General features: G+C 54.7%; 1 protein-coding gene across 2 annotated transcripts in view; it reads left to right on the top strand.

Annotated features, from left to right (window-relative positions):
- LOC119952875 (cAMP-specific 3',5'-cyclic phosphodiesterase 4C-like) overlaps positions 1-27584 on the top strand; it is a 392881-nt gene that overhangs the window by 95096 nt on the left and 270201 nt on the right. For both annotated transcript variants that reach the window (XM_038776469.1, XM_038776470.1), the window contains one exon: positions 12995-13215. In XM_038776469.1, coding sequence (XP_038632397.1) covers positions 12995-13215 — 221 coding nt within the window. The remainder of the gene's footprint in view (positions 1-12994; positions 13216-27584) is intronic.

The following is a 27584-nucleotide window of genomic DNA, read 5'->3' on the forward strand; positions in this document are numbered from 1 at the left end:
TGGGGGAGGATGACGGGGGGGGGGGATGGGGGAGGATGACGGGGGGGGCTGGGGGAGGATGACGGGGGGGGGGGCTGGGGGAGGATGACGGGGGGGGGGGATGGGGAGGATGACGGGGGGGGGGCTGGGGGAGGATGACGGGGGGGGGGGGCTGGGGGAGGATGACGGGGGGGGGCTGGGGGAGGATGACGGGGGGGGGGCTGGGGGAGGATGACGGGGGGGGGGCTGGGGGAGAATGACGGGGGGGGGGCTGGGGGAGGATGACGGGGGGGGGGGCTGGGGGGGGAGGATGACGGGGGGGGGGGCTGGGGGAGGATGACGGGGGGGGCTGGGGGAGGATGACCGGGGGGGGCTGGGGGAGGATGACCGGGGGGGGGGGGGCTAGGGGAGGATGACCGGGGGGGGGGCTGGGGGAGGATGACCGGGGGGGGGGGGGGGCTGGGGGAGGATGACCGGGGGTGGGGGCTGGGGAGGATGACGGGGGGGGGGGGGAGGATGACGGGGGGGGGGCTGGGGGAGGATGACGGGGGGGGGCTGGGGGAGGATGACCGGGGGGGGGGGGGGGGGGGGCTGGGGGAGGATGACGGGGGGGGGGGCTGGGGGAGGATGACCGGGGGGGGGGGGGGGGGGGGCTGGGGGAGGATGGACCGGGGGGGGGGGGGGCTGGGGGAGGATGACCGGGGGTGGGGGCTGGGGGAGGATGACGGGGGGGGGGGGAGGATGACGGGGGGGGGCTGGGGGAGGATGACCGGGGGGGGGGGGGGGGCTGGGGGAGGATGACCGGGGGGGGGGGGGGGGCTGGGGGAGGATGACGGGGGGGGGGGCTGGGGGAGGATGATGGGGGGGGGGGGCTGGGGGAGGATGATTGGGGGGATGGGGGCTGAGGGGGGTGATGGGGGGGCTGAGGGGATGATTGGGGGAATGGGGGCTGAGGGGATGATGGGGGGGCTGGGGGGATGGAGGCTGAGGGGATGATGGGGGGGCTGAGGGGATGATGGGGGCTGGGGGGATGATGGGGAGCTGGGGGGATGCTGGGGGGGATGATGGGGGGGCTGGGGGGATGATGGGGGCTGGGGGGAAGATGGGGGGGGGCTGAGGGGATGATGGGGGGGCTGAGGGGATGATGGGGGGCCTGAGGGGATGATGGGGGGCTGAGGGCATGATGGGGGGCTGGGGGTATGATGGGGAGGCTGGGGGTATGATGGGGGGGGCTGAGGGTATGATGGGGGGGGCTGAGGGTATGATGGGGGGGCTGAGGGTATGATGGGGGAGGCTGGGGGTATGATGGGGGGGCTGAGGGGATGATGGGGGGGCTGAGGGGATGATGGGGGGGCTGAGGGGATGATGGGGGGGCTGGGGGGATGATGGGGGAGGCTGGGGATGATGGGGAGGCTGGGGGGATGATGGGAGGCTGGGGGGATGATGGGGGGCTGGGAGGATGATGGGGGGCTGGGGGGATGATGGGGGGGATGGGGGGCTGAGGGGATGATGGGGGGATGGGGGGGCTGAGGGGATGATGGGGGGGCTGGGCGGATGATGGGGGAGGCTGGGGATGATGGGGAGGCTGGGGGGATGATGGGAGGCTGGGGGGATGATGGGGGGCTGGGGGGATGATGGGGGGCTGGGGGGATGATGGGGGGCTGGGAGGATGATGGGGGGCTGGGGGGATGATGGGGGCTGGGTGGATGATGGGGGAGGCTGGGGGATGATGGGGAGGCTGGGGGTATGATGGGGGGAGGCTGGGGGGATGATGGGGGGCTGAGGGGATGATGGGGGAGGCTGGGGGGATGATGGGGGGAGGCTGGGGGGATGATGGGGCGGCTGGGCGGATGATGGGGGAGGCTGGGCGGATGATGGGGGGCTGGGGGGATGATGGGGGACTGGGTGGATGATGGGGGGGCTGGGGGGATGATGGGGGGGCTGGGGGGATGATGGGGGGGCTGGGGGATGATGGGGGAGGCTGGGGGTATGATGGGGGGAGGCTGGGGGTATGATGGGGGGATGATGGGGGGATGGGGGGCTGAGGGGATGATGGGGGTATGATGGGGGGAGGCTGGGGGTATGATGGGGGGATGGGGGGGCTGAGGGGATGATGGGGGGAGGCTGTGGGGATGATGGGGGGAGGCTGGGGGGATGATGGGGGAGGCTGGGGGGATGATGGGGAGGCTGGGCGGATGATGGGGGAGGCTGGGGATGATGGGGAGGCTGGGGATGATGGGGGGCTGGGGGGATGATGGGGGGCTGGGCGGATGATGGGGCTGGGGGGATGACGGGGAGGCTGGGGGTGGCTGGGGGATGATGGGGGGGGGGGCTGTGGATGTTGGGGGTGGATGGGCTGGGGGATTGGGGGGATAGATTGTGGGGGGGAGAGATTGTGGGGGGGTGAGATTGGGGGGTCTGGGGGATTGGGGAGGGGGTTGGGGATTGGGGGGATGGGGATGGGGGGGTGAGGGATGGGGATTTGGGGGATGGGGGGGTCATATCCATTGCCCCCTGAGAGTGGGGGGTGTGGTGGTGGAGTGGGGTGGTGTGGGAGTGGGTGGAGGGAGATGGGGGGTGGTGGTGGGAGATGGGGGTGGTGTGTGGGGGGATATATGGGGAGTGGGGGGTGGGTGGGGGGGGATGGGTGGGGGGTGGGTGGGTGGGGGGGGATGGGGAGTGGGGGGGGTGTGGGTGTGAGGGAGTGGAGTTGCCTTTTACTTAAATCGGGGATTGGGTTCCGGGAATCCTGTCGTTGCCGGCTTTCTTAGCCTCTCCCCTCCAGCTGACTGCGCAAATCTCATTTCCCTTTGAAATTGCACAAAATGCTGGTCAGTATAGCCAAGAAAGCCAGCTCTACAGACTGAGCTTCACACTGATTTTCTCACCTGAGCAATTGTGCAATTTTGGAAAGATTCTGGTCATTAAGATTCAAAACTGCTGGATATTGACACAATGGCTGCCTCAGACTGACACACCAAAAACTGCTTGGAAATACACAGTGGTTGAAGTATAACAGGAGCAAGATTGCAAGAATGTTTTCGGAGCACAGCTCCTTCATCAGGTAATTCCTTCATCAGGCACTCATCTGATGAAGGAGCTACGCTCTGAAAGCGTAGTGATCCCAAATAAACCTGTTGGACTTTAACCAGGTGTTGTAAGACTTCTTACTGTGCCCACCCCAGTCCAACGCCGGCATCTCCACAGCACGATACTTTTCAGCAGAGGATGCTGGCTAAATAGTGGGCCCTCTCGCTCTCTTTATTTTGGGACAAGTGCATTACCCAGTTCGGAAACCAAGGACGCAATTCTCCCCCAGAAATTCCAAGTTCATTTGTGGTGGGTTTTTCACGGAGTTTTTCACAAGCTCTGCTGGAGAGTTCCCCACCGCTATCCAATAACACACTTGGGGCCGGATTCTTTCACCCCGCCGCTGTAAGAACGCCACAGGCAAGACGCGGACAATGGAGAAGGTCATTGACCTGGGGCAGGATTCTCCAGTCACCAGGCGGACGCAGCTGGAGAATCCCACTCTTAGATGTTTTTTTAACACTGGGGAGCTGAACTCGAGATCGGGCCGTCATTTTGAAAGTGTGCCCATGGACACTACCCCACACACATGGACATTACCCCACACCCTGCCAAGTGAGGCCACCCCGTTATGGGGTTCCTGGGGGTCCCCCCTCTTCGGGCCCCCCAAGCTCCCTTACAGCACCACCTCCTTTCAAGGACCCCCACACATCACCCCCCCCCCCATCAGCCCCCCCCCCCCCCCCCACCTCCCTGAAGTCCCTACTTACCTGCCCTGCACTGTACCACTCTTCAATCCACCCCTCCACCCTCGTTTCATGGGCATGGCCCCGCTCACCCTGACCCTTGACAGTGGCACCCTGACACCCAGGCAGTGCTGCTGCCAGCTTGACAGTGCCATCCAGGCATCTTAGCAGTGCAGGGGGAGGACCAGAGGTCACCCTGCACTTACCCTGACCACCCAACGGTCTCTGATGGCCTGGGAGACCCCCCGGGTGCCGTTCCACCTGGTCCACGTTTGTATGGACCAGCAATCATCGGCGCCCAGCTGTAGCCTCCCTGAGGAGGTTGGAGAATCGAGGGAGGCTGGTGGATCCCAGACAGATAGGTCGTAAGTAAGTTTAAAACCTACTTCCACGAGCGTCATTCGATCCTGGCTATTTGAGGCGGACTTTCGACTCCGACGTCTTGCTGGACTTTGGAGAACCCCGGGAAGTGCGGAGTCTTTCAGGAGGCTTGCTGCAAGCCTCTCCCAGTATTCTCCAGCTCTCACTCCAGCGCAACTTGGCCAGTGGATCCAGCTCCATGGTTATTAGGAATCACCTGCCAAACTCAAATCTCATCAGAATTGCAACATATTCTGCATCTGACCACATCCACAAAACCAGCTCATTCAAATCAACCACAGCATTTAAACATCTACACCTCAATGACAATCAACCATATATTATTTTAACTATTTTTATTGGACTTAACTTCATTGTGTTTGTGTTTTTGTGAGTGTGTGAGTGAGTGTGTTTGTATCTGTGTGTGAGTGTGTGTGTGAGTGAGTGTGTTTGCATCTGTGTGTGAAAAATGAATGAAAATCGCTTACTGTCACGAGTAGGCTTCAATGAAGTTACTGTGAAAAGCCCCTAGTAGCCACATTCCGGCGCCTGCTCGGGGAGGCTGGTACGGGATGTGTGTGAGTGTGTTTTTATGTGTGAGTGTGTTTGTATCTGTGTGTGTGTGTGTGTGTGTGAGTGATTGTGTTTGTATCTGTGTGTTTCTGTGTGTGTGTTTCTGTGTATGTGTTTCTGTGTATGTGTGTTTGTGTTTGTATTTCTGTGTATGTGTGTTTGTATCTGTGTGTGTGTTTGTGTGTGAGTGAGTGTGTTTGTATCTGTGTGGGTGAGTGTGTTTGTGTGTGAGGGTGGGCCCGAATGACTACATGAGGGCCAATTGTTTGACATTGTGTTTTTATTATTTCTAATTGGTTTGAGTGTTCGAAAATTTGTCTCTTTCGTTAACTCAAGAAAACCTTGTTTGATTGGCTGACTATCGCTCACAGCTTAGCCGGTTTAGCTCAGTTGGCTGGTTTGTGATGCAGAGCGAGGCCAGCAGCACGGGTGCAATCCCTGTACCGGCTGAGGTTATTCACGAAGGCCCCGCCTTCTCAACCTTGCCCCTCGCCTGAGGTGTGGTGATCCTCAGGTTAAACCACTACCAGTCAAAGGGGAAAGCAGCCTATGGTCATCTGGGACTATGCAACTTTACTTTTGGATTTGGAAAGGCATATCCTCATGAAAAGGAAAGGGAAACCTCGGTGGTGACCGATCAAGGAAGTTGAATAGAAACGAGCCAGTTCACCCCATCGTCACCTGGTTCAGAAGGCAGTAGTTGCAGGTTGAAAGGTGGATCTTTGAGGAGGTATGAATGATTTTCAGGTCCTTGGCACCATCTTATAGATGGTGAAAATCATAGAACGGAACAGTTCAGAAGCGAGCTGGTCAGCCCATCGCAGACCTTTTCGCAGAGATATCCAATTGGTCCTAGTCCCTGCCTCTCTTCAAGTATCTATCCAATTCCCTTTTAAAGTTCCTTTCAACCTGAGTGCACCCCCCTTTCAGGCAGCACCTCCCAGATCACAGCAACCAACCGCACAAATAATACATGTTTCCTCGTATCACTTCTGGTTCTTAAATCTGTGCCATCCAGAATCAACCCTCCGTCACTGGAAACCCTTTCTTGTTAAATAGGATGAACGAGGAATGTGGTTGATGTATACATGCTGTGGGATTCTCCGGTGGCGGGATCCTCCGCTTCTCCGGCAACGCATCCACGGATTTCTCAACGGCGTGGCGTGGCCTCAATGGGAAACCCCATTGGCTGGCTGCGGGAACGGAAAATCCCGCTGCCGGTGGGGGCGCGCCGGAAAACGAGACTGGCGGGATGACAAATCCCGCCCATGGATTTTCAAAAGATGACGTTCGACATATTGGACTTCTCAACAAAGTAAAAATGCAAATTAGATCAGGGATAGGAAATAGTTGTGGTGAATGGTTGTTTTGCAAACCTGGGGAGGAAGGTCCCCAGGTTTCAAAATGCATCAACAACAGGAACCTGTGGCTGGTATTTGTCGTGTGTTACGGTTCACTCAGCAAGTCCAACGTCCTGGTGATCATACAGGCTCCAATGTCCTTTCCATCACAGGGCTGATCAGGAATTTCTGTTACTCTTACCGTATGCCATTGCTGTGTGTCGGAAAGATTTGCAGGTTGATACTCAACATGTTTGACCGTGTTTTGAACACACCTTCAACGACCTGGGGTGGGACTCTGAGGCAGGGACACAACCCACTACGGAACTTGTGGGCACAGAGCCCAATTTCAAAATTTGCAGATATGGTGAAACACACACCCATTCGCGTAAAGCTATACGTGCGCACACACACGCCCAATTTCGAAGCACGTTTGCCTCCCATTACCTCTAAATAGAAAGGATGCGATTCTCCGGCCTCATTACGCTCTCGTTCGCGCAAAACAAGGCCAGTGCATAGCGGGAGAAGCCAAAAACAAGAAACCAGCCAGCCGCCAGACTGTTTGTGATGCAATCGGCCCGTTCCCATAGGCAAAATCGGGGTCACGCCGTAGCGAGGCAAGAAACCAATTATCACAATTAACGCAAGTCATCCCATATCCAACGGCCTCCCATCACTCAGCGGCTCTGCACCAAGTGCTCATGCTTAAAAACTTGAACCTGGCGAAGGGCTTCCGTGGGGAGCTGAGGAGGTGAGTGGCCATCTTTGCTCACAGGCAACGAGCCCGGGGGCGCTGGGCTTGCCACCCCAGTGCTCAGTGGGGAGGTGAGGGACCCTCGGCTGGTGGTGGGGGACATTCCGCAGAGTTAGGCCATCATAGGAGGGTGGGGGGGACATTGGGGAGTAACCAATGGGCAACCGCGCGTGGCACCACTATGCCAAACCCTGGATCGTGTGCATCTTCCAGGGACAACCCTTGCCAACCAAGTCTGCCCCACTGACCATCCACCACCGTTAACCCTTATCGACAGCTAAAGCCTCGGACCATGCGGCTGAAGGCTATTGCTGATAGGGAATTGGCAAACTTGGTTAAGTGAGCACTTCACAGATGCCAAGTGGATTCCCGTGGGTGGGTGGGCCATGTAGCTGGTGGAGCTCATTGCTTCACATCCCAACGCACTTTGATGCCCGGACGCTCTGCTTGAACACTGCGGGAGGCACCACCACACACGCAGCAGCCAACATCTAACACCCAGGGGATGGGACACAGCTGCAGGCGCATGTCCACAGCTGGAGGGTGGGTGAGTCCACAGGGAGTTGGCGGGGGGGGGGGGGGGGGGGGAGTGTGCCTGAAGAGATGGGCAAAGGGTCACAAGGTCATCCCGCATTGTGGAAGAAAGTGACAGAGGCATTGTACTGGTTGTGCAAAGAGATGTTTAATGTGTGTTACAATCCCCCACTCCCGATGGTGCTACCCCCCTTCCTCCCACCTCCCTCCCCCGGTGCCCTCAGTGATCCTCAACGTACTTGGCCCTCCTAGGTCGACCACTACTGAGGTGGAGGCAGCCAGCTGCTTACCTCATCCCGTGGCCTGCGATGTCCCTGGCAGGCATCCTCTGGGGGCTCTGGTGCCGGAGGGCCCCGGCTCACTTGTCGGCGGCCCATGTACAGCCGTGCCACCCTGTCCCGTGTGCTGACCCCGAGATGCGGCTGCATCAGAGGGATGGAGCTCGGGGGAGCTGTTGGCCACCATCGCCACTCCATGGGATGGGTCCGGGTTGGCACGAAGCGCCCCCTCCTCCTGGTCGGTGTCCATAGAACCTAGGTTCACCCTGAGATGGAGGGGCAGCTGGTTCAAGCCCCAGCTGCCCAGCATCATCTGGCTCTGCCAGCCTTGGCAGTTCCCCATGGTTGCACCATCGCGTCAATGCCCTCGGCAATGCTCCTCAGTGACTGGGACAAGCACAGCAGCGCCTCAGCCATTCCCATCTGTGAGCGGGGCATGTCCCAGAAAACCTCATCAAGGCCAGCCTGGTACTGGGTGACATCCCCTAGCGAGGCGGACCTCCTGCCATGACCCTCAGCCATGGCTGTCACCAACTCCGCGACGCTTTGGGCACCTGGTCTAATGGTGCTGATGTTGTGCACCAGGCTCTCCACTGCGGTCGCCATCCTAGCAGTGATGGCCTCGGTGCCACGCATTGCCGGTGACCTCCTGCGCCCCAAGCCTCTGGGACCCCTCCAATCGGTTATGGATCTGCTGGAAAGTTGCTGACATCTCCCTCTGAATGTCCCGGCTGCTCCCTATCGTCTCCATCAGCTCCAAGTACCTCTGTTCCACAGGCTCAGCATCAGGCTAGGACCCAGCTGGGTCCTGGGATCCAGCAGATCTCCGACTGCTGTCTCACCTGGGAGTTCCCACCTCCACCTGATCTACATCAGCAGCAGTGTGGTGCTCACCAGATTGCACCCCAGAGGCCTGTCCCCTAACATTTCCCACCGAGGTGCATGTATCTGCGCTGGTAGAGGGTGGGGATGACAGCTGTGCCGCGACTATAACGGTGGCGTCCTCGGAGCTCTCATCAGGTGGTCTCCTGGGAGGCAGGAGAGGTTGCTTCCCAGGATGGGCTGCCCAGGATGGTGCTGTCGGCTGAGGACCTGCAGGAGAATGAACATGTGGTCAGTGGCAGGGATGGGTCAGTCAGTAAGGCAATAACAACTCACATTTTACTGGTCCTCTGGTTGGGGCCCAGTGGTCCCTCACCTCTGTGGCGTCCGCCAACCTCCGCGTGGATGACCGATCTGTCCTCGGCCACCCCGGTCACCTCCAAGGTCCGCTCCTCGAATGAGGTGAAGATTCTGAAGTCCGGCACCCCTCCGCCAGTCTGGGCCCTCTCCTGACGATTATGGAAGAGCTTTTCCTGAGGGGACACATAGGGAGCATTTATAGCCACACTTGTGGTTCATAGTAGTGGGAGTGGGGGTTGGGGGAGACTGAAGGGGGGGGGGGGGTGGAGGAATTGGAGGAGGGTTGGGGGGATTGAAGGGGGAGGGGGTGGAGGAGGTTTGGGGGATTGAAGGAGGAGGGGTGGAGGAAGCGGAGGAGGGTTGGGGAGACTGAAGGAGGAGGGGTGGAGGAAGTGGAGGAGGGTTGGGGGATTGAAGGAGGAGGGGTGGAGGAGGGTTGGGGGTTTGAAGGAGGAGAGGTGGAGGAGGGTTAGGGGGATTGAAGGAGGAGGGGTGGAGGAGGGTTGGGGGGTATTGAAGGGAATTGGGGGGGTGGATGGTCCCTTGGTGGGGGGGGGGGGGCAGCGTTGGTGTCTACTCACTCGTGCTGCCCGATGCACTGGAGGCCAGTCCTCCTGGTCACACTCCCCAAGCTGACACCTCATCCCAGGCAGCACTGGCTGCCTTGTCGTTGACTCTCTGGACCCTCGTAGGAACAGGACATCTTTCCTGGCCTCCAGGGCAACCAGCAGCCTCCCCAGTTCAGCATCCCCGAATCTTGGAGCTGGTCTCCTGGGCGCCATTGCTGCGAGCTGGCTGGGGTTGGCTGAGCAAGTGCAGCTTAAGTGCTGCTCGACCTTGTTAGTGGGGGGCTGGCAAGCGCGGTCCCGGCGAATCAGCTGGCGAGCCTTCATTTGCGGCGAGAAGCCCGTGAGGCCTCTTTAAAATTCCAATTCACGTTGAATAGCGTTGCTGGCCTCGCTGGGCTGAGCGCCGGGAAGCTCTCGGCAATTCCCGCTCGCTACCACACTTAGAAATTTATCCAGATATTTGCACCCAAAGTCTGTTTCAAGACTTAGTTGCCCATTTGATTTTGTCCTCCGAATCTCTCTTTTTAAATTGTTTCAGTACTCCAACTTGATGATTTTATTGATTATTTGAACCCTCTAATCTACTTGCAGTACAGGAATTATAGCTTTGTCTACAGGTGATTCAGTTATGTGCCGAGTTACAATGTGTGGGCAGCTCCATCATCATGTGATTGATGACTATGAATCTCATTCTTCAGAACAGAGTTTTTGACGTATTGCAGTTATTTGTGACTTGGTGACTCAGTCTCTGGGCGTGATTCAGCAGACTCCAGTTGAACTCTGCTGACTGGCCGTTAACTGCAGAACCAAGAAACCGCCCGCTATCCACTGGCACTTTGCCATTATGTTTATCCTCAGGAGCTTCTCCCCAGCCAGGCCGCGCTTAGAGGCATTTCCTGGCTTCTCATATATCGAGGCTCCATTTTGTTCGGCAGTCCCAATTTCCCCACCGCTCTTCCAGGCTTCCCCCTCTCACCCCTCAACTATGGGGAGGCCCCCAGGAATCCCCTCACTATCCGGCCCTACCTGGCAAGGCCCCCCCCCCCCCCTGGCATTTGAGCACCCTGGTACTGCCAACCTGGCACTCTGCCAGTACCCCTGTCATCCTGGCAGTGCCACCCAGGCACCACCCAGCCCTGTCCCCAACCAGAGAACCCCTACATAAGAACTAGGAGCAGGAGTAGGCCATCTGGCCCTTCGAGCCTGCTCCGCCATTCAATGAGATCATGGCTGATCTTTTGTGGACTCAGCTCCACTTTCCGGCCCGATCACCATAACCCTTAATCCCTTTATTCTTCAAAAAACTATCTATCTTTATCTTGAAAACATTTAATGAAGGAGCCTCAACTGCTTCACTGGAGCAGGGAATTCCATAGATAAATTCCACAGGTAATTCCATAGATTCCTACAGTGCAGAAGGAGGCCATTCAGCCCATCGAGTCTGCACTGACAATCCAAAAGCGCACCCTACCTTGGCCCACTCCTGCCCTAACCCCGTAAACCACATAACCCGTAACCCGTAATTCCACCTAGCCCCATAATTTCACACAACCCGTTCATGTACTTGCTTACCTGAACAGGCACCGGAATGTGGCGACTAGGGGCTTTTCATAGTAACTTCATATTTGTAACAATAAAAATTATTATTATTATTAACCTTTGGACACTAAGGGGCAATTTAGCATGGCCAATCCACCTAACCAGCACATCTTTGGAGTGTGGGAGGGAACTGGAGCACTTGGAGGAAACCCACTTGGAGGAGACACGGGGAGAATGTGCGAACTCTGCACAGTCACCCGAGGTCAGAATCGAACCTGAGTCCTCAGCGCTGTGAGACAGCAGTGCTAACCACTGTGCCCCCCCCCCCATATGGCTTAGGAGACCCCCCCAGGTGCCGTTATGATTGCTTCACATTTGTGTGAACCAGTACTTTTTTTTTTAGAAAATATTTTATTGAGGCATTTATAATTTTAACAATTTAAACATCAAATTGCAACAAGAACAAAACAAGACAATATAACCAACAATCCTCCCAGTAGCAAACCCCAGCCAACATGGCTTACACAGACAGTGCCCACTTCCCCAGCCCCACTTCCGTTGGTTCTCCTGCCCTTAATCGTCCCCCCCATGCCTCCCCCCCCTCCCCCTCCCCGCTCACAGCTTAATTTTTCTCAAAGAAGTCGATGAACGGCTGCCACCTCCGAGAAAACCCCTGCAGCGAACCCCTCAAGGCGAATTTAATTTTCTCGAGTCTGAGAAACCCCGCCATGTCACTAACCCACACCCCTGACTTGGGGGTTCCAAGTCCCTCCATCCTAGTAGGATGCATCTCTGGGCCACCAGGGAGTCAAAAGCCAGGACATCGGCCTCTCTCACCCCCTGGGCTCCCGGATCTTCAGACACGCCAAAGATTGCCATCTCTGGACTCGGTACCACCCTCACTTTTAACACCTCTGACACAACGTCAGCAAACCCCTGCCAGAAACCCCTCAGCCTTGGACATGCCAAAACATATGGGCATGGTTCGCAGGACCCTCCGCACAGAGCCCCCATCTATCCTCCACCCCCTCAAAGAATCTGCTCATCCGGCCCACAGTCATGTGCACCCTGTGGACCACCTTAAATTGAATCAGGCTGAGCCTAGCATTGAACCAGTACTAAATGGTGCCCTGTCGAGGTCTCCCAGGCGCAGCCAGTGAGTTCCAGCACCAGGTGAATCTGGTCTGGGTTATGGCTCAGTTAAATATTCGGATCTTCCAGATTGTGGAAGGCGGAGCGAGTTGGGTGACTTGCGATCTGCCCGGCGGGGAGCGGGATTTGGGGCTTGAGCCCAATTCACCCATTGCGCCCGGAGTGAATCTGTCCTCTGTTTCTCAATCAGGGAGGCCAAATAATGGGGCAGCAAAACAGTCTCACAGCAGGCCACTGCCAGTCTAACTCATTCTTGCTGTACCATTGGTCCTCTCCCTTCCTTCATCCATCACCCTTTCACCCCTAAACTTGGTGTAATTTGACCACTAGTCCACAGTGTGCCCTCGCCTTCTCATCTCTGCTTCAGTCGGTAGCGCCCTCTCTCTGACCTCTGAGTCAGAAAAGATTGTTTTCAAGCCCCAATTCAGAGGTTTCTGCCCTTAATCCAGGCTGACCTTCCCAGGGCAACACTGAAGGAGTGCTTTACAGTTGGAGATGCGGTCTTTTGGATGAAACAATAAACCAACTTTCCATTTGCCCTCTTGAATGGATGTAAGAGATCCCACAACACGACTCCAAAAGAGGAGCCAGGAAATTGTGTCTTCCTCACCTCAATATCCCTCAACCAATATAACCAAAGAAAAGGTCATGTGATTGTTTATTTTGTCTAGTCATACATTCCAATATTTACATGTTCACAGGCCTGCATGGTTGTACATTTGTCCATTTACATCTTCGTAACTTTTGGTTTTTATGGCTGAGTGTTTGTATGCTCGGGTGTGTTTGATGAGATTGGCACTACCGTACGTGTTTGCGAACAATGAAAACGCTTGCAAAGAAATTGGTTGTGTCAAGCTTTCTCCCCCGCAAACCCCCCACCATTAGAAATTGAACCATTTCTGTCATAGTTTTCCCCAGTTTCTTAAACTTTTGTCCTTTACTTTTTCGCCTTCCTCAGAGAATTAGAGATTCACTCGATCTGCTGTCGCCGGGCCAACCGTCCATGTTCGGCCTGGTGAAGAGACGCTCATCCGGAACCCTACAGCTACCTCCGTTGTCATGGCGACAATCGGCACAGTACGAGGGTTGCAGGTTGCCGAAAGAGGACCCGGGGCTGAGGATAACTGTCCCTCTACAAGGAGACCCCTTGTCACCGATGGCTCAATGCAACATCACAAGGTAAGGGGTGAAGTTTTATTCTCTTCTTCCCAGTTCAAGTTGTCTCAGGGAATGCCGGTTATTTGATAATGGTTAAACTGGGAGAGGTAACTGTGTGTGCCTGTGTTTGTGGGTGTGTGTATGTTCTGATTTTTTTCCTTACACCTTTCAAGCAGTGAACTTTGATCATGCCTCAGTGGGCAGCCCTCTTGAGACGGAATTGTAGGTTCAATTGCTACTCCTGAGACTTGAGTGCAAAATCCAGGCTGACATTCCCAGTGCAGTACTGAGCAGATGCTGTACTGTCGGTGGAGCCACCTTTTCAATGAGTCATTAAACTCTCAGTTGGGAGGGAAAGTTATTTTGAAGAAGAGCAGGGGAGCTCTCCCCGGTGTCCTGGTCAATACTTATTCCTCAATCAACATCACAAAAAACGAAATATCTGGATTGTATCACTTTGCTGTCTGTGGGAGCTCCCTGTGCATAAATTGGCTGTCATGTTTCCTGTGCTCCTACAGTGACGATGCTTGAAAAATGCTCCATTGTCTTTTCAGTGCATAAGGATGTGCTGAGGTGCTGGAAGGCACTACATAAATACAAGTTCTCTCTTAATTGCAATCAATGAATCAAAAAAAGTACAGGACTGGAACAGGTCCATCGGCCCTCCAAGCCTGTGCTGGCCAGGCTATCTGTGTAACCTCAAACCTTCCACACTTTCTGAGTCTGTATCCCACTATTCTATTTAGGAGGATAGATAGCAGCAGTGTACTGGGAGACTTAATGGGAGGACTATAGGAGAACGAGCAGTGCACGTTCCTTCCCATTGGAAACCTGCAGGTTGTTGGCAGGCCTGAAATCAGCCATTCATTAAATTACAAGACACAAGCAACACATACTACTGCGATGATTGGTCAGCTGGTCTGTGTTTTTAAGTGATGTCGATTGAGGGATAAATGTCGTCTTGCACACTCGCCTCTTGATGTAGTGCTGCAAAATCTTTCACACCCACCTGAGGGGGTGGAAGGGCCCTTGGCTTAATGTTTTGGCACCACTGAGTGCAGCACTCTCTCAGTACTGCACTCGGAGTGTCAGCCTGGGTTATGTGTTTGAGCCTTTGGAGTGGGGATCGAATTTGCACCGCCTTGTTCCTGGTCTGTGGAGGGAACAAGCCTGATGGCCTTTGGTTTTTGTTATGTACTGCTTATTTGTTGCAGCTGTGGATTCTAAAGTTCCTTCAGTGTTCAGTGGGTTCGCCTTACAGTTCTGTGCTGTACTGTTCTATGTTCTATGGTGGGTTCAGTACTGCACAGTGGATGGGATCAAGTGGGTTCCGTTCCATTGTCAGAGGCTATCACGAAGAAATGAATCACTGTCGGTGCCTTTATTATTATAATAATAATAATCACTTATTGTCACAAATAGGCTTCAATGAAGTTACTGTAAAAAGCCTCTGGTTGCCACATTCCGGCACTTGTGCAGGGAGGCTGGGATGGGAATTGAACCCGCGCTGCTGGCATTGTTCTGCATTACAAGCCAGCAATTTAGCCCACTGTGTTAAACCAGCCCCTGTCCATCCAGCCCCTATTAAAGCTCCAGATATCTGTCCTCATCGTCACATCGCTTTTCTCTCTCCCAGGTCCCAGCATACCTCAGCTCTGCAAACCATACATCTTGAATTGAATGGTTTCGCCATTTAGCTTTCATTTCTGGAAACTTGTCGAATGTAAAATGAACGTTGATTTATTTTCTTCTTGTGTTCCCTCCGAGAGGTGTTGGTTCTTCAAGTTTTCAATGAACGTTCATTGGCAAAACATGTCAGAACTCAAACATTCATGTCATCACCTTCCCTATGCTCCACCACCCCAGCCCACCTGTCTTTCAGCTCTTGCACCCATCTCACACATTTCCCGAACCCCAGCTAATTCCCCCCCTCCTATGATGCTTGTGTGCTACCCACTGTCCCAGTCTGATCCTGCACCCATTTTTGGTCAAAGGTTGCCAGCTCCTTCAAACCACTCTGACGGTTTTCTTCTCTCTTCTCTGTCGGCATATTTAATGTATAATAACAAAGGGTTTGTGTGGAGACTGCCGGTGGCGATCGCGAACGAAGCGGCCGCAGCAAAGAGGCTGCTGCAGATCCACAAAATCGCGGCTTTTCTCTGGGGTTTTCCTGGTGGGTTTTTAAAAATAAAACTTAGAGTCCCGCGAAATTATCCCTGCCTCCCTTGCCCTGCCCAGGCGCCATGCTCCGTTCCACGGAGCTGAGGAGAAAGAAAAAGAGGAGAAACTGGTCCCGGTTTGCAGCACGTGGAGGAGGAGTGGGGATCGCAACAAGAAACTGCCTGAAAGTCGGAGCACGGAGAGGATAAAACAAAAACAAAATAATAGATTTATTTTATTCAACCTTTTTTTTCCTCTCTCCTGAAAATTTAAAAAACTTCTTTTTAAAAAAAACTTTCTAAAAAAGAAAATTCGTTTTTAAAAGGGTTTTTCTTTATGGGGGGAAGAAAATAAAGAATTTCTTTTTCGCACCAAAACCCAGGCAAAAAAGAGAAAGGCACATAACAGAAATATGCCTGCAAATAATAATAAATCAGGGGGACAGCGAGGTGTAAGAAGGAGCAGCAGCGAAGGTGAAGGAAAAAAGCAGTTGTGGCCGCACAGGCAGACGACCCCACGGGGTGAGGTGGAGGTTCAGGCGAACCAGGGAGCGGAAAAGCTGGCGAGTCGAGCAGCGGAACAGGAACAGGACGCGGCGACCATCCCAGCACAAGGGGAGGAATGGAGAAGCGTGCTGTAAACGGAAATAAACGCCATAAAGGAGGAGATAAAAACGGAGACAAAGGCCATGAAGGAGGCACTCAGGACGGAGCTCCACACAATGATGAAGGAGATGCTGGCGGAGACAATGGACAAAATGCAGTGAGCCATTGATAGCCTGGAAAGGAAGGTGGAGGCGCAGGAGAAAACGATTCAGGAGTTGGAGAGGGCCGCCTCGGACCAGAGCAACAGGATGGTAACTCAGTAAACCGAGGTGAAAAGGCTAGTAACGACCCAGTGGAGCCTAAGAGGGAAAGTGCAGGACCAGGAAAATAGGTCTAGACGGCAGAATGTTAAAATATTGGGTCTGCCAGAGGGGATGGAGGGCAGAGACCCAACAGGCTACGCCACCCAAATGATGGGCAAGCTCGTGGGAAGGGAGAAATTTCCAAACCCCCCAGAAATCGACAGGGCGTACAGGTTGCTCCGACCCAGGCCCAAAGCCGGGGAGCAGCCAGAGCGATTATCATGAACCTGCACAGCTTCCAAGACAGGGGAAAAAAATCCGAAAGTGGGCTCGGCAGACAAAATCGAGCACGTGGGAAGGGAAGATCATCAGGGTACACCAGGACATTGGGGTGGACCTGGCTAAAAGAAGGGCTGAATTCAACAGGGCCAAATCAGCACTCTCCAAAAGTAATGTGAAATTTGGGATGTTATTCCCGGCCAAACTCTGGGCAACATTTGAGGGGAAGGAGCTGTTTTTTAACACCCTAGCGGCAGCGGAGGAGAGCGAACAAACTGGGGAAGGGACAGCCGCAACGGCCATCATGAAAGCGACGAGGATGGAAAAGAAAGGAAGAATCGTAACAAAGAGCTGGGGGCAGACCACAAACAGAGACAATACGTTCACGAACCGTACACACGTGTTGCGCGGGACTGTGCTAACTCGTTCCCAGGCTCGTTCCAACTCTCAATGCAATGGGGGGGAGTGAAGCAAGGTGAATGAGGGTGAGAAAGGTGTACAGGAGGGTGAGACAAGGGCTAGCAAAAGTAAGGTAAAACAGGATCAGAGCAGGGCAAGTACTGGGAGGGGGGCCACCGTGCTAGCGAGGAGGGCTAACACGGGAGGGCAGGAAGAAAGGAGGGCCACGACACGCTTTTCAGGGGAGAGGGAGCGCCTGGCACAGAGAGGGGAGGCAAGGCAGAAGGGGGCAAGAACACAGCGGGGGGTACAGAGGAACAGGGACTGTGGGGGGGGGGAGGGGGGGAGAGGAGTCGGGGGGAGAGCGCAGAACAAAAGAGAAACAAAGAGAAGGGTGAGGTAGATAAGCAGCACGAACACAGGCCTAGGCAGGCATGGAGCGGGGCAAGGAACCAAGATGGCGCCACAAACAGCCACTTGGGTGGGATTCAGGGCGAAGGGGGTGCAGGGGCTCAGCCACGTGGTGCACATAGCTGGTGGCCATGTTGGGTGCCCCCTGTACAAAAGGAAACCCCGGAGCCCTGGGGCCCGACCTCATGGCGAGAGCGGCGTCCATGGCCATTTTGGACGGTCCCCTAACGAAGGGAAACCCCGGAGTGCAGGGGCGCATCCACCAGGTCAGTATGGGTGATCCCGCAGGACCGGAGGGTCGAAAACCCCCCCCCACCAGGATTGTTACCTGGAACTTAAGGGGACTCAATAGCCTGGTGATAAGATCCAGAGTCTTCACCCACCTAAGAAGCCGAAAAGCAGACATAATCTACCGACAAAAGACACACCTGAGGGCGAAGTACCGACTGCTGGTAAGAAAGGGCTGGGTGGGACAGACATACCACTCATGCTACAGGACGAGGGCTTGGGGGGGTAGCAATATTGATTAGCAAGAGGACGAGGTTTACGGAAACCAAGACAGTTATGGACCTGGGGGACAGTACGTCATGGTCAGCGGTGTCCTGAAAGGGGCACCGGTCATACTGGTAAATGTGTAAGCTCCCAACTGGGACGACACAGAATTCATAAAGAAGACTGTGGCAGAAATCCCCGACATTGACATACACCGACTGATCATGGGGGGTGACTTCAACTGTGTACAGGACCCACTGATCGACCAAACAAACCCCAGAGCAGGGAAAAAGACTGGCATGGCTAGGGAACTAGGAGCATTTATGGAGCAGATGGGGGCGGTGGACCCATGGAGGTTCCTGCACCCGTGAGAGAAGGAATTTTTATACTTATCACAAGTGCATAAGGTATACACCCGTAACGACTTCTTTGCAGGTGGGAAATCAGTGCTTCCAGGGATCACGGGAACGGAGTACTCCGCGATCGCCATCTCTGACCACGCTCCACACTGTATGGATGTGAGTTAGAGACAGGCCATGCCCAGCGCCCCATATGGAGGCTGGACATATGGAGGCCCATAAGGCCTTCTGCCAAAAAACATCGCGGGCCATAGGCGACTGCGTTAGTAACAACCAAAACGGGGAGGACTCACCCTCTACGTTCTGGGAGGCACTGAAGGCCGTGATTAGAGGAGAGATCATAGCCTCCAAGGCAAGAAGAGATAGGGAAGAGAGGGTGGCCAGGCAACAACTAGTGGACTCCATTCTGGAAGTCGACAGAAAATACTCCGAGGCCCCGACTGGCAGAGCTGCTGGCGGAGAGAAAAAAGTTGAAAATGGACTTTAACCTGCTATCCGCTAGGAAAGCAGTGTACCAACTCCGCCAGACACGGGGGACCTTCTACGAACACGGAGACAAGGCTGGCCGCCTATTGGCTCACCAGCTGAGAAAGCAGGCAGCCACAAGGGAAATAGCGCAGGTAAAGGATAGCAGAGGTAGACTGGGAACAGAACCAAAGGAGGTCAATCGGGCATTTGAGACCTTCCTCCGGAGACTGTACGCCTCCGAGTCCTCCAACGGTGGCGTGGGGATGAAACAGTTCCAAGATGGACTGGAACTATCAGTTGTGGGGGAAGATAGACGGGGGGAGCTGGAAGCACCAATAGACCTGGGAGAAATCTTGGAGAGCATCAGCTCCATGCAGGCGGGGAAGGCACCGGGACCCGACGGGTTCCTGGCAGACTTCTACAAAATATTTGCACCAGTCCTGGCCCCACACTTCAGGGACATGTTCGCGGGCTCACTGGCAAGGACACCCTGCCCCCCACACTAGCGTAGGCCACAATTTCACTGATACCCAAAAAAGATAATGACCTGACGGAATGTGGGTCATACAGACCCATTTCACTGCTGAACGTGGATGCGGAAATACTCGCAAAGGTCCTGGCCAAAGGCTGGAGGGCTGCGTACCAGAGGTGGTCACAGAGGACCAAACGGGCTTTATCAAGGGTAGCAGCTCACAGCGAACATCAGGCGGCAGCTGAACGTAATAATGACCCCCTCTGGGGAGCGAACACCAGAGGTGATCACCCCCCTGGACGCAGAAAAGGCCTTCGACAGAGTTGAATGAAATACCTCCTCGAGGTACTGGAACGGTTTGGGCTAGGAGCGGGATTCACCGCCTGGGTGAGGCTCCTGTGCAACGCTACCAAAGCGAGTGTCCGAACTAACACCACCAGCTCTGAATACTTCCAGCTGCAGACAGGAACAAGGCAGGGCTGCCCCCTGTCCCCACTCTTGTTCGCGCTAGTGATCGAACCCCTGGCGATAGCCCTGCGGGACGCGAAAAGCTGGAAGGGAATCCGGAGAGGAGACAGAGAGCACAGAGTCTCACTCTATGCAGATGACCTGCCCCTTGTGGTAGTCACCACTGATGTATACATTGTATATAGAGGATGTCGATGTAGGTGATTTATGGTAAGGTCCTGTATTACAGGTACGGGGGTAGTTGCCTGCCTGCTGGCTCCGCCCAGTAGGCAGAGTATAAATATGTGTGCTCCCCATACAGCCGCCATTTCGCCAGCTGCTGTAGGAGGCCACACATCTTAGTGTAATAAAGCCTCGATTGCATCCAACTCTCATCTTTGTGTAATTGATCATGCATCACCCCTCTATGTCTCAAAGCCACAGGAGGGACTGAAGGCACTACTGCAAATACTGAAAGAGTTTGGAACCTTCTCGGGCTACAAACTTACCTGGGCAAAAGCGAGGCATTCCCAGGCAACCAAAATGGGGGAGAGACAGAGCTGAAGGGGCTCCCGTTCAAAACAGCCCATAACAGATTCCGTTACCTGGCAATCCAAATAGCCAGAGACTGGACACAGATCAACAAGTGGAACCTGACCAGCCTAGTGGAGGAAGTAGGAAGAGACCTTCAATGGTGGGGCTCACTCCCACTCTCTCTGGCGGGGAGAGTGCAGATGATTAAGATAAACGTATTGCCAAGGTTCCTCTTCCTGTTTAGATCCATTCCGATCTTCGTCCCCACGGCCTTTTTCCAAAACATAGACAGGTTAATCATGGCGTTTGTGTGTGTGTGTGTGTGTGTGTGTGTGTGTGTGTGTGTGTGTGTGTGTGTGTGTGTGTGTGTGTGTGTGTGTGTGTGTGTGTGTGTGTGTGTGGTGTGTGTGTGTGTGTGTGTGTGTGTGTGTGTGTGTGTTTGGGGGGGGGGGGGGTACAATAGGAGGAGGCATCCTGTAAGGTGGGAGGGGTGGAGAGGCGGGGGGGGTGGAGAGGCGGCGGGGAGAGGTGGGAGGGGGAGAGGTGGTGGGGAGGGGGGTTAAGAGGCGGTGGAGTGGAGAGGCGGGAGGGGGAGAGGCGGGATGGGGGGGAGATGCCGGGGGGGTGGAGAGGCGGGGGCGGGAGAGGGGGAGGGGGAGGGAGGGGGAGGGAGGGAGGGGGAGGGGGAGGGAGGCAGGAGAGGGGGAGGGGGAGGGAGGTGGTGGGAGGGGAGGGAGGCGGTGGGAGGGAGGTGGTGGGAGGGGGTGGGAGGGCGAGGGGGAGGGGGAGGGAGGTGGTGGGAGGGGGAGGGAGGTGGTGGGAGGGGGTGGGAGGGCGGGGGGGAGGGAGGGGGAGGGGGGAGGGGGAGGGAGGGAGGGGGAGGGAGGGAGGGAGGGAGGGGGAGGGGTAGGGAGGGAGGCGAGGGGGAGGGAGGCGAGGGGGAGGTGGGGAGGGGGAGGGAGGCGGTGGGGGGAGGTGGTGGGAGGGGGAGGGAGGCGGTGGGGGGGAGGTGGTGGGAGGGGGAGGGAGGCGGTGGGGGGAGGGAGGCGGGGAGGGAGGCGGGAGGGGGGAGGGGGAGGGAGTTGGGGAGGAAGGAGGCGGGGGGAGGGAGTTGGGGGGAGGGAGGGGGAGGGGGTGGGAGGGGGAGGTTGGGGGAGGTGGAGGGAGGCGGGGAAGGCAGGTGGGAGGGAGGCGGGAGGGAGGCGGGGAGAGAGGGGTGGGTGGGGGAGGCGGGGGGGAGAGGCAGGTGGGGGGGCGGGGGAGGGAGGCAGGAGGGAGGAGGGAGGCGGGGGGTGGGAGTTGCGGGGGATGGAATGGGAGGTTGGGGATGGAATGGGAGGTTGGGGGAGGGGGAGGGGGAAGGGGCAGGGAGGTGGGGGAGGGGAGTCGGGAGGGAGGCGGGAGGGAGGCGGGGGGAGAGTGGCGGGTGGGGGAAGTGGGGTGGGAGGTGGGGGGGGGGAGAGGCGGAAGGAAGCTGGGGAAACCACAAGAGATGAGGGGGGGGGCTACCTCCCCTTTTTTGTTTCCATTCTGTCCAGACAATGAAAGAAAAGCACAACCGAAGCCCGGGTGGGGGGGGGAGAGGAACCATAGACCGATCCAGAGGGCAATGAAAGGCACGTCGGGTCAGTTAAACTAAGGACAAACTAAACCTCTCTGTATAATAACGGAAATTAGCGCGGGCAAGAAAAATGTGATATGTATAATACAACTGCTTATAAATATGGGAAATGCCAATAAAAAGATTTAAAAAGAAACAAAGGGTTTGTGTTATCCATTAAGTAAGCAAGCTGGGACTTTTTTTCAGAGTCCTCTGAACCCAGCCAGTTCTAGGCACGATCTCATGAGACACGACATTCTAAAAGTAAAACTCCCTCTGCTTTCTGAAAAAGAAATCGTGAATTTGCTGACAGAAAGTTTGCTTCTGTTGAGTGTTCTTGGCCTTGCTGTCGCTCAGGAGCCCGGCCTCTCCGTCTCTCGCTGCTTTCCCCCGCCTGCAGTAGACATTCAGCCGCACATGGAACAGGACCCAGTATGTTCAATCATAATGATATCCCAGAAAGAATGACTTTCATTTGGATAGCCCCTTTCACATCCTCAGGATGTCCCAAAGTGCTTTGCAGTCAATGAAGCATTTTTGCTATGTAGTCACTCTGGATACTTGATAATAATACTAATAATCTTTATTACTGTCACAAGTAGGTTATATTAACACTGCAATGAAGTTACTGTGAAAAGCCCCCAGTCGCCACATTCCGGCGCCTGTTCGGGTACACAGTCGGAGAATTCAAAATTTCCAAATTTCCTCGCAGCATGCCTTTCAGGACTTGTGGGGGGACTTGTGGGAGCACCCGGATGAAACCCATGTCGACACAGGGAGAACGTGCAGACTCCACACAGACAGTGACCCAAGACGGGAATCGAACCTGGGATCCTGGCGCTGTGAAGCAACAATGCTAACCACTGTGCTACTGTGCTGTTGGGGTCTAGAATGAGGACAGTGCTGCATGACTTGCATTCTGCACAGCTCATTGCATATCACATGGCTGCACCGGATTTATGAAGATCTATGTACTACTAAAGACATTGAAATTATTGGGAGAGAAAGGGAGTTACATTTTTATAACTCCTTTTACCAATTTATTACACTCCAAAACTGTATACAGTCACTGAGGTAGTGTAATCATTTTACTTATTTATTCATTAGGTGTGGGTGCCACTGGCTAGGCCAACATTTATACTCATCCCTAATTGCCCTTGAGAAAATGTTGGGGAGAAACCTTCTTGAACCACTGTGGTCCATTGTAAGGATCCTCCTATTAACCCCTGTTCTTCCCTTGTTTTTCCCCTTTTAATTTCAGTTATTTTGCTTTTACATGGCCAATTAATGTGCTGATGCCTTTCAGATGGACTTCACCTTTCATTCAAGTGGCTGGTGAACAGAGGATTGACCTATGACCTAAGGCAAGGCAGCTTACAAGGAGCTGTTTCATTTCAGGTCAGCAGATTCCAGGGGACCAGTGCTGACGCACCTTGATAGACGTGGCCCTCAGCCAGTGGGCTGTTTCGAATTGCTGGGCCTTGTCAATGGGTTGTGCTAATTGGTCAGGTGTTCTCTGGAATGTTCCTTCCTCTGTGAGACTCTCTTTCAGTTTTGTTCCTGAGATTGATGAAATGAAATGAACTGAAAATCTCTTATTGTCACAAGTAGGCTTCAAATGAAGTCACTGTGAAAAGCCCATAGTCGCCACATTCTGGCGCCTGTTCGGGGAGGCTGGTACGGGAATGGAACCGTGTTGCTGGACTGCCTTGGTCTGCTTTCAAAGCCAGCGATTTAGCCCTGTGCTAAGAGCTGGAAGCTGTTTCTCTGCGTCTCTCTGATTTTTTTAAACGTCTCTGAAACATCCAGTTGGAAACCATGTTTTCTTCTCAGTAACGCTGGAGGACATTCTAGTGAGACTGGAAACCAAGTGAGATTAAAACTCGGGCTGAGAACTGGGCTTGAGGGGACACAAACAAATTAAGAATTAAACAGGCCTGAGGCTGTTTCTTCGAATTAAAGAAACAGGTTAATAAAAGTTAAAGTGCTTCTCCAGAGGGAATCCTATTGTCTGGGAGTACTGGCTGCATGCACTGCCAGAAGACCATCTCTAACACTACACCGATGGCTTTGATCCCTAAGCACCATGGGAGGCCATCCTGCTGCAATAACTTCAACATCGGAAGTAAAGACACTAATCTTTCATTCGATATTAATCCCCTTTTTTCACCCTTTTCCCCCCCCTCTGTAAAGTGCGTGTTTGGGTAGAGGGTGGGATGGTAAAAGCGGGGCGTAGTAGATATGCTGGCCATTATTCCGTTATAATTACCACATATTTCAACGTTGTTTCTGTTATAAATAAACTTACAAACCTGGTGGCAATAACTTATTGAGCAGGCCAATGATTTTGCAAATTATATACGAATTATTGGTTAATTCATTTGTGTTGGGGGCTCTGTGGCCTGTGGGGCTGGAATTGACCATGCACTAGCTCAGGGTGATGTAATGCCATGTGGTGTAGCTACACTCACAGTACTGTTAGGGAGTAAGTTCCAGGATTTTGACACAGTGACAGTGAAAGAATGATGATATATTTCTAAGTCAGGATGGTGAGTGACTCGGAGGGGAATCTCCAGGCGGTGTTCCCATGTGTCTGCTGCCCTTGTCCTTCCAGATGGTAGTGGCCATGGGTTTGGAAGGTACTGTTGAAGAAGCCTTGGTGAGTTGCTGCAATGAATTTTGTAAATGGTAGACTTGGCTGCCATTGCATATCAGTGGAGGAGGGAGTGAATGTTAAAGGTGATGGATGGAGTACCAATCAAGCTGCTTTGTCCTGGACGGTGTCTTAAGTGTTGTTGGAGCCACATTCATCCAGGCAAGTGGAGATTATTCCATCACAGTCCTGACTTGTGCCTTGTAGATAATGGACAGGCTTTGGGGAGTCAGGAGGTGAGTTACTCCCTGCAGAATTCCAAATCTCTGGCCTTGTCAAGTTTAGTTTCTGGATGTTGATGGTGGCTTATTCTTTGATGGTAAACCTGTTGAATATTAAGGGGCAATAGTTAGATTCTCTCTCGTTGGAACTGGTCATTACCCGACATCTGTGTAGTGCGAATGTAATCAGCCACTTATCAGCCCATGCTGGAATGCTGATGTTGTGTTCACAGAAGCAGCCATACGAGAAGCATTGGGGATAAAAAGTTTATTTACAGAAGGAGGAAAAGACTATGTACACAGGTCCCGCAGGGATTACTGTGCCTGGATCACACTCGAGCCGGGATTTCCTCTCCCGCTGAGAAAGGGACCGTGCCCCTCAGCGGGGCAGCTTGGCCCCATGTGTCCTGTGGGGGTTCCAACTGTTGTCCAGGTCTTGTTGGATATGGACATGGGCTGCTTCAGTATCTGAGGAGTTGTGAATGATGCTGAACATGTTATTGTCATGCAGGAAATGAGGATTGATGTAGAGATAAGAGGCTCATTAAGAGATTGTTAAAGTAGCATGTGAAATTGCACAAAGAAGCTCGCTCATTTAGCAAGTAAATCTCATTCTAAAATTGCGGATAAAGGAATCTAATTTTAATATATTCATTACTCAGAATGATTCACCTCTGAATACAAACAGGGATATTCAAATCAGGAAAGAGAGGCATTTCTCAAAGATGGGTAATTAAAGGTTCTTTTGACTATAAAACGGATTTTCATAGATTCCAGAAATAGAAAACCTTATTTGACATTAACAGAGGTCCTAGCACTCTGACTTATCAAACTGACATAGGGTTTGATTAAAGTTGCCAAGTGTTGCTCGTTATGCTTTCCCTTAATTTGCTCTGTTTTAATTACCTTTGCTCAAGAGTCGCCAGGTATCTTTCTGATACCACCACAAGGTTCAAAACCGAATACTGATCAATAACTCGATACATGACTTCTGGTTGCGGCTATGCGGAACTAAGGCGCACGTTCGGCTGCTCCCACCAGGAACGGACCTTTGGGCTCTTTTTAGGGCCCCCAGCGGCACTTTTTCGACGGTTCCCCAAGTGGGAAGAGGATAACAGCATTCCCCCAGCGGTATATGGCCTGGACCAGGAGTGGGGCGAGTAAAATAGCGGTGGCAGCGCCAAAGCAAAAGCAGGGGAAGAGGCACAAGATGGCGGCATGGAGGCAGTGGGCGCAGGAGCAGCAGGAGACCCTCCAGCGCTGCTTCCGGGAGCTCAAAGCGGAGCTGCTAGCGCCGTTGAAGGCTTCCATCGACAATCTGATGGAGACTCAGACTGCCCATGGGGTGGCAATTTCGGGAGATCCGACAACAGGCCTCTGAAAGAGAGGATGAGGCCTCAGCCCTCATGGCAAAGGTGGAGGCGCACGAGGGGCTCCATAAAAAGTGGCAGGAGCGGTTCGAGGAGCTGGAGAACTGGTCGAGGCGAAAAAATTTGCGGATCTTGGGCCTCCCGGAGGGGCTGGAGGGGTCAGACTTGGGGGCCTACGTGGTCGTCATGCTGAACTCGTTGATGGGAGCTGGGTCCTTCCAGCGGCCCCTGGAGCTGGAGGGGGCCCACAGAATTCTGGCAAGAAGGCCCAAGCCGAATGAGCTGCCACGGGTGCGGTTTCATCGGTTCGCTGACCGGGAGTGTGTGCTCAGGTGGGCCAAGAAGGAGCGGACCAGCAGGTGGGAGAACGTGGTGGTACGGATCTACCAGGACTGGAGTGCAGAGGTGGCTAAGCGGAGGGCCGGGTACACCCGGACAAAGGCGGTGCTACATTGAAAAGGAGTAAAGTTCGGTATGCTGCAGCCGGCGCGTTTGTGGGTCACCTACAGGGACCGGCACTTCTACTTCGAGTCCCCGGAGGAGGCGTGGGCCTTCGTGCAGGCCGAGAAGTTGGACTCAAACTGAGAGTTGGGTGCGGGGGACTCTGTGTAACTGTGTTATCTTTTGAGGGGGGGGGGTTCTGTTTAATGTTGGTTCTATGTTGTTTTCAGGGTGAGTGGGGCACTGTCTTTTTGCTTGGGCTCGGTGGATGGGCTTGAGGAGGGGGGCAGACTGGCTGTGTGGGGAGCTGATGGTGGGAAGGGGGGCCGGGGCCAGCGGGGGGATGGGGTCGACAATGGGTGTTGTTTTAGAGGTGGCGGGGCTGGACAGGAGGAAAGCGCGGGCTTTTTCCCACGTTGAGGGCTGAGGGGGGTGGAGTCGGAGCTGGTAGCGCGGACTTTTTTCCCCGCGTGAGAGCGGGAGGGGGAGGAGGAGAGCCTGCTCGTGGGCACTGGGGAGGAGGGGCAGCCCCACGTTGGGAGGGGTCGGAGGAGTGGCGGGAGTTGCCGGTCTCAGCGGGGTCAGCTGGCTTACGGAAGTACTATGGAGGGAGTAACGCGGCTAGGGGGGGCCCTAGCTGGGGTGTGTGGGTGGGGGGGGGGGGGGGGGGGGGGGGGGTACCGGGCTGCTGCTGGAATGGCCAGGGAGGAGCTGAAGTATGCAGCGGGGGTCGTCGGGAGTTTGCCGCCGTCGGAAATGGGCCGAGTGGGAGGCGCGGGCCTGTGGCGGGCGGAGGAACGGTTATGGCTAGTCGGTGGGGGAGGGGGGCAGGGAGCCCCCTGATCCGGCTGATAACCTGGAATGTCAGGGGACTGAACGGGCCGGTCAAACGGGCCCGCATGTTCGCGCACCTGAAGGAGGTGAAGGCGGAAGTGGCCGTGCTTCAGGAGACACACCTGAAGGTGGCGGACCAGGTTAGATTGAGGAAAGGGTGGGTAGGCCAAGTGTTCATTCAGGGCTGGATGCAAAAAATCGAGGGGTGGCGATCCTGGTGGGAAAGAGGGTGTCGTTTGAGGTGTTGAATGTGGTGGTGGACAGCGGCGGGAGGTATGTGATGGTGAGCAGCAAGCTGCAGTGGGAGCGGGTGGTGTTGGTCAACGTGTACGCCCCGAACTGGGACGATGCGGGTTTTATGCGGCGCATATTGGGCCGCATTCCAGATCTGGAGACTGGGGGC

The sequence above is a fragment of the Scyliorhinus canicula genome, chromosome 18 (assembly GCF_902713615.1).
Source record: "Scyliorhinus canicula chromosome 18, sScyCan1.1, whole genome shotgun sequence".
Taxonomy (NCBI): Eukaryota; Metazoa; Chordata; class Chondrichthyes; order Carcharhiniformes; family Scyliorhinidae; genus Scyliorhinus; species Scyliorhinus canicula.